The sequence below is a fragment of the Squalius cephalus genome, assembly GCF_949319135.1.
Source record: "Squalius cephalus genome assembly, chromosome: 11".
NCBI classification, from domain to species: domain Eukaryota; kingdom Metazoa; phylum Chordata; class Actinopteri; order Cypriniformes; family Leuciscidae; genus Squalius; species Squalius cephalus.
The window spans coordinates 13266221-13273717 of NC_137132.1; the positions used below are offsets into that span (position 1 = coordinate 13266221).

At 37.7% G+C, this 7497-nt stretch overlaps 1 protein-coding gene across 1 annotated transcript in view; it reads right to left on the reverse strand.

Annotated features, from left to right (window-relative positions):
• Nucleotides 1-3132: 3132 nt before the first annotated feature.
• Nucleotides 3133-7497, reverse strand: part of adamts15b (ADAM metallopeptidase with thrombospondin type 1 motif, 15b) — a 13234-nt gene continuing 8869 nt past the window's right edge. Inside the window, exons 5-8 of the mRNA XM_079886098.1 lie at nucleotides 7146-7323; nucleotides 6893-7068; nucleotides 5640-5815; nucleotides 3133-5320 (exon numbers count right to left, since the gene is read on the reverse strand). Coding sequence (XP_079742224.1) covers nucleotides 4537-5320; nucleotides 5640-5815; nucleotides 6893-7068; nucleotides 7146-7323 — 1314 coding nt within the window. The 3' untranslated portion in view covers nucleotides 3133-4536. The remainder of the gene's footprint in view (nucleotides 5321-5639; nucleotides 5816-6892; nucleotides 7069-7145; nucleotides 7324-7497) is intronic.

Sequence of the window (7497 nt, forward strand, 5' to 3'; positions counted from 1 at the left end):
GTAATCATCTACCTTAAATAATAAATACAATGTACTTCACCTTAGTTTTTTTATGTGATGTTATGTCAAGACGTAGGATAAGCAGATCTTAAACAGATTCTTAAATTTGTAATCCCACAGCGTCTTCAACCATGGTATTCTGTAAAAATGAGACCTTTTTTTTTTTTGCATTCCGAGTCTGACATCCAAAGGCACAAGAAGACATTTTTTTCTCTTATACCGTCAATCTCGTCCAATTTTCTGCAGTGACAACTGTGACGTCTGCTCCCTTGTGGTCTATTACGATACAGACAGTAGAATGGAACAACATACTGTATAATTTAGCTGTAACAAATCAGGTAGGCACTGGCTTTCTTGTAGTTTCAGCTTGCTCCTAGATCAACAGTTACCTTCCCTTCTTATAACATGAGCAAAGCAGTGGAATACAAACACCAAAACCAACTGATAGGAAACCAAAAGACCATAAACCTGAAGGCAAATGGGTGGTGATCATGAGGGGGGAAAGCACATTAGCATATTTTCCTAAATGCATGTTGATGCAATAGTTAGATTATATCTGGATACTTTAATATCTCTACTAAGTTCACCACAATACTATTCAGTTTATAAGCTGTCAGATGAGACCAACCATGACATAGTTACATGGGTGAATGTGATTTCACCAACTACAATACAGTATGTTCCTGGATCAACATCTTTGTTGATCCTGGGACAACATTCCAATCATGTTTGAGGGACAAGTTTACAGTTTATGTCAAGTTTAAGCTTACAGTTCATCCAGGTACTAATACATCAGTGTTATTCACATCTAATTTCCCTCTGATTTTAGGGATAAGTTATGGGTAGGGTTAGGTTTAGGGGTAAGGATTGGGTTAGGACAAAATTTTTAGACAGGAATGTTGTTCCAGGATCAACAAAATATGTTGACCCACGAGCCAGTTACTTGTCAAAATCACAGTGACCTACATGTTAGAACACACAAGTAGATAGAGGTGGACAGTAACAAAGTACATTTACTTGAGTACTGTACTTAAGTACACTTTTTGAGAGTCTGTACTTTACTTGAGTGTTATTTTTTCTGGAAACTTTTTACTTTAACTTCACTACATTTGAAAGACAAATATCGTACTTTTTACTCCACTACAATTCTGTCGAGGTCCTTGAGTAGAAAGTAGTAATGTCACTAAGGGGATGATTTTGGTTGCATTTTGGTTGGAAATGAAAGTCGGTTTGACGTCAGAACCCAACGTCGGAGTGATTTTTGGTTGGAAATGAAAATCGGGTTGACGTCAGAACACGACTGATGTTGGTTTCTGACGTCAACATGATTTTCATTTTCAACCACAATACAACATCTGTCCAACGTTGGAGATTAATGTCAATCTGGCATTGGATTCTGACATCAACCTGATTTTCATTTTCAACGTTGGGTTTGGTCCTCTAAATGCAAATTTTGTCATTGTTTTGGAGCACACTAGCTTATAGATAACAGTAAGTCATACTAAAAGCCTTTAAATAGGGCAGTATTTGAGGGAACAGCCATTTGGGTGTCCGAAGCCATTGTGGACGTTATTGAGTACACTTATTCAATCTCACATTCAATCCCACTACTGGAACTGTGTTCTAGAAATAAATTTGAAAGTGATATGAGGGTAGGTATGCAGGCATAGATTCAGAGGCATAAGGTACTGTAAGTATTACATTCAACAATGCAACAATAATAAAACAATGCATTGACATTTACTTTTAACTTTTGATACTTAAGTACTTTTAAAAACAAGTACTTCTGTACTTTTACTTAAGTAAAAATCAGCCTACTTTTACTTGTAACGGAATAATATTTGACCAGTAGTATCTGTACTTTCACTCAAGTAAGGAAGTTGTGTACTTTGTCCACCAAATAGTATGTAGTGGAAAGCACGTGTGTCCCCCGCAAGCGGCTGCCTCCCCAAACAGAGCCATCCTGTGTCTGGATTGTCCCAACAGTCCTCATTTTGCATACTGAGATAGCATTAGCATACTGTGATGATGAGGGGCATTGTTCCACGTTTAATTCACATGCATTTAAAGGGACTACTGATATAGTAGGGCAGGAAAGAGTTGCACAAATATTCACTCAAGCCTACAAAAGTGTGCATTTATTTGCTTGTTTTAATTTATAAAAACTATATTTTATTGTTTTTATATATATATTATATTGTTTAATTATTATTTTTTATTTAAAAGTATGATTTAATTTAACCTTGGCTCGAGTTTGACTTGGTCAAGCTTGGCTTGACTTTTTAATACTGTAATTTTAATGCCAAGTTAGTGCTTGCTGCGACTAATGTTATCATTCTGGAAGGGGGGGGGGGGGGGGGGGGATTTCAATTGTTGTGAAATCACTGAGTTGGAAATCGTTGAGTTGGAAATAGCTGACCACCACTGGTTTTAATTGACAGCAGGGCTGACAAAGAGAAATAGTCCCATTTAATGTGACTGCTTATGAATGCAGATATTTTATGGTTTCCACACTTCTAGGTTTCACCTGAAAAAGCATCCATCCATTCTGATGCTCTATCTATCTATCTATCTATCTATCTATCTATCTATCTATCTATCTATCTATCTATCTATCTATCTATCTATCTATCTATATTATCTATCTATCTATCTATCTATCTATCTATCTATATTATCTATCTATCGATCTATCGATCTATCGATCTATCTATCTATCTATCTATATTATCTATCTATCTATCTATATTATCTATCTATCTATTTAATCTATCTATCTATATTATCTATCTATCTATCTATCTATCTATCGATCTATCGATCTATCGATCTATCTATCGATCTATCTATCGGTCTCTATCAGTCTTTCTGTCAGATGGTTGAGCTCTGTCACACAATTGTAGTGGATTATCAGGCGTGAGGTAGTGAGTTTTCAGTCGTCTCAGCAGAATTCCAGTGTCACTGAATGCCATGGGATTTTCCATGATGCTTCGTCCGGCCTTTGGTAAAGTGATTACCTATAGTGTGGCATGCATGACCAAGTGACTTTTCAGCACAGTTTGAGGCTTTTCGTTAACATATTCATGATCCATACACACTTCCCCATACTTAAGAGTGTGAGGAGACACCTTTAAACATTTCATGTAATTTCTGTATTTATTTGTGCACAGTCGATGGATGTATACATAGTATACAATGAATTTCAATAAAAAAAACATGAGTGCCTTTTGCTGTATTAACAAATGATGAAAAAATTAAAACATGAAATAAGGGAGCACCTTTTAAATGAATGAGATGCTCTCAGCAACAACGTCTGGTTTACAGGGATTGTTTGCACAAATTACAAAACATCTTCATAAGTCCAGCAGATAATACATCCAATTAATTTACAATAAAACACTTGATTTTCCATTCAGGGAGATGGTGACTTTGCTAAAATCATAGTGGTCATAGCAGCTTCATGTTTAGTATGAATACAGGCAAAATACGACTTATATTTTTGTTTAATATTTCTTCTTTTTCCCCCCCTCTGTATACTGTGGAGAGTTTAGCTATTAAAATGTTTATTGTATAAGAGGTTCAGCCATTTGGCATCACATTTTAAAAAGGCGATGACAAAGGATCAGAAAGTATCTCACTTTACCTGTATCCACCCCTAATCCAAAACTGAAAACTGGGTTTAGTTAGATTTATTTGTATTTTTATAGATTTTTAGATTTAGGGCAGCCATTGTACAATATTTGCATCTGTGTCTTTTAGCAGAGTTCAGTTTTACAAGCCCCAAAGACTTTCTTATGGTATACTTACAGAAGCTGAACTGATGAAGTTTAGTACAGTACAGTACCATTATATTAAACTTTAACATTATTTATTTTATTAATGTAAATATGTTTTCAGAATCTGTCCTCTTCAGCCCAAAATGACAGGGTGAGATACTGATTATGTTTAATAAACTCAAACAATGGCGCCATTGTTTTGTCTTCTCTATACTTATATGTAACCCTAAATTCTGCTTGTTGGACCTTCAATGATTAGGAACACTTTAATCTACTGACTAGCTCATCTTAATATACGCATACAAATGATCAATAGTGCATGGACCAAGATGCCCTATTTTTGCATACAATATGCTTCACATTTAGATCAAATTATTCACATGTATATAAAGTCTGAATACAAACTCAAACACGTTTGCCACAAATCTGATATCTTCACTCTATCTACAAACCACATGCAGAGGAGATGCTGTAAAAGTCATTTTTTGTGACAGTGTTAATGCCATAACGACATTTTACAACTTTACGTGGTCTGTTTTATTTGGTTGCTTTAAAACACCCTGTCCTTTTCGAGGTAGGTGATATCTAACTATACCTTAAAATGTTGCATGGTAAAATTCCTCATCGTCTTTGTCTTTATTTCATGACGGTATTCCCATTAAAAAAAAAGTGAGGCACCACAGAACGCACAAGTGTAAAGATCACTGCTTTTCACGTTTTAGCTCCATAAAATGGGTCCCAGAACACATAGAATGGGTCTCTAGCAGGGCCGAACGGTGCAAAAGTCCAGTTCCTGTGGCTTTCTTTTGCTTGAGCAATGGTCTCTAGGGAAAAGCAGCCCAGTCTGAGAGATGCATCGCAGTGGGCGTCTCTTATAGCCTTTCCCGCAGGTTTTAGAGCATGAGGACCATTCGCCGATGCTCCACGTTGGGCAAGGGTCACCACACACCCTCATAGTACTGGGCCTTTGGGTGCCGTCACAGTGTGTGGCTGTTTCCCCATCCGAGTCCAAACACTGTATCAATCTACTTTGGACACCGTTCCCACAGGTAACTGAGCACTTATTCCAATCCGCCGTTACCCACTTATAAGACGGCGTCTTATAGGCCGGCTTCTTCAGTTCCACTTTATTGCTGTCTTCCAGCACGCTGTTATGGGTAGGGTTCCTCTCCTCCTTCTTTAAGATCTTGCCCTGTTTATTATTATTGTTATTTCCCACAATCAGGTAGTAGGAGTAGCGCACGCGAGGCGGTGTCATTTTACCCACCGACAACAGTTCCACGGTGAGAGACTCTTTGAGAGGTCTAGTGACCTGCAGCGTCTCCACCGATGTGCCGGTTCCACTGTAGCGCAGCAAACTTCCCTTTACGATAATGTCTTTTTCTACCGCTGAGACCACGAAGTTTCCATTCAGGAGGTATTTGCCTTGGACATTCTTTACTGCTAAATAGTTGTCATCGTTAATCAAACCGCGGTAACCGCGCTGCCTTACGTCCACGTTTGCAGCTCCGACCGGTAGAGTCACCACAAAGTTATATCCATTCCTGTAAAAGCAGATCACAGGATTGGACAATATTCAGAATTAAAGATTTGGCTTCTTTTTGATGCATGAATTTGAATTTTTGACGTTAAATTGGAAGTTGTACTGGAATGACAGGTGAAATAAGAAGTTGAAGTGGAATTTACAATTTAAAAAAATTCAACATACCACAGCATTATGGGAAATGAAGGTGTTCCACCAGACTTTAACATTTATATGATTAAATTATTAAATTAAAATATTACAGTAAAATAAATAATAATATTAAAGATGTATATAAATCAAATTAAGACCATATACTCACTCAAAGATAAAGCACTTACATGGGTTTTGTGAACATTCCAGAGACTTTCTTGCAGTTTTGGTTGTCACCACCACACACACCACACTTGTCAAACTTCATGTTGGAGCTCAGTTTGCCATCACAGCCAGCCTTGATGCACTTTCCTTGAACACACACCGCTGAGGTATCAGGGGAACAAGTGGTTCCGTCCACCACCTGTCACACAGATAACATTCACCGTCACTACACCATCGGCCTCTTTTTAAGTATGGTAACTTAAAGGTGTTGAGTTATACAAGAGTAGTTCCCAGTAAAACCTATGACCTTGGTGTTGTTAGTGGCATGTTCTGCCAAATGAGCAACAGGAACACTTCCAGCTCTCCTTGTCCATGTTTCATCAAGTCAAACTCTTTGGGTTTTTTTTTTTTTTTTAAATCTTATTTTTGTCCTCCACTGGTTGTTTTAAAGTATTTAAATAGAAAAAGAAATAAAAATGAGAATGAAATATATTTATTATATGGCAAAGCTGAATTTTCAGCATAATTTCTTCAGACTTCAGTGTCACATGATGCTTCAGAAATCATTCCAATTTGCTGATTTGCTGCTCAAGAAACCTTTCTTAAACTTTTCAATGGCCTAAAGATATAGAAAGATAGATTTAAGTAAGAAAGTATTAGAAATGTAAGTATAAGTAAAAGTATTATATAATAAGTAACTTATAGAAAATACATAGAAGTAAAAGTATGAAATATACAGAAGTCAGTAATAATAAATAAGCACAAGGGTGGTGGTGTGTGGTACGTTGACCAAGTTGTGCAAAATATTATGATGATAATATGAAGAAGAAAAAATATTTACTATACACGAGAAGCAGGATTTTGGTCCAATGGGATGTCATGTGGGCGTGGCTAGCTCATAAATAGAAACCAAGCGACTAACAGACTGTAGCATCACTCGTCGCTTTGTTGTGTTGCAGCTGGTTAGGACATGGTTGTAGTTGTGTAACTATTGTAAGCTGAGACACTGGCTGTATAGGTTGCTGATACTGTGGCTGATTCTCTCTTCCCATCTACAGCATGAGTGATTGTGACAAGCAGCCCTGCACTGTGTCACTCCACACAGCCATATCTGAGAGATAAGCTCCCATTACTTTTTAAAAGTATCTTGTTCACTTTGAAAAATGGATGTTATTCCTTCCATGAGATAAAAAACTGGCTCAGAACTCCTCCTGCATATAAACCACTAATGTCAAACAACTTTGAAATATTGAAGCGGGTATATCAATTTATTTACCTTCTGCGCGAGGACATAGAAGTATCCGGTGCCATTGGCTCGGCAGATGAGCTTGCATCTGTCCTTAACAGAGACTCCAGAGTATTTCGGGACCCAGACCACAGACGGACTCAGTCTGTTAGTGTTCAGACTGAAGCCATTGAACGCCTCACACTGCTCCTCACGAAAGCTCTTTCCTGTCACAAATAATCATCGTCAGACACGGATATTGACTCATTCATTGTTTAACATGAGGCTGAAAGATTTAGTTTACCTGAATCTTTACAAGGCTCTACGTTGCAGGAGCGATGCTTCACTCTCAGTCCTTGGCAGTACTTGCCCCCGTTTTCAGGGACGGGGTTGTTACAGTCCCTTTTGGCGAGCTGCACCCCTCCCCCACACATACGGGAACACGGACCATACAGACCCCATCGACCCCAACGCCCATCTACCTGCAGAAAGAGTCCACACGACTCAGAAATGATTACATACCTGATGAAAAGACTGGCGAACATCCTCAACAAATATTAAGCTAGCCTAAACTAGCATCAAATTGTCAGCAGAATTTTCGTGAACATTGTATAACACATAAAAAAAGATTTAAAATTTATTTGAGAATCAACACT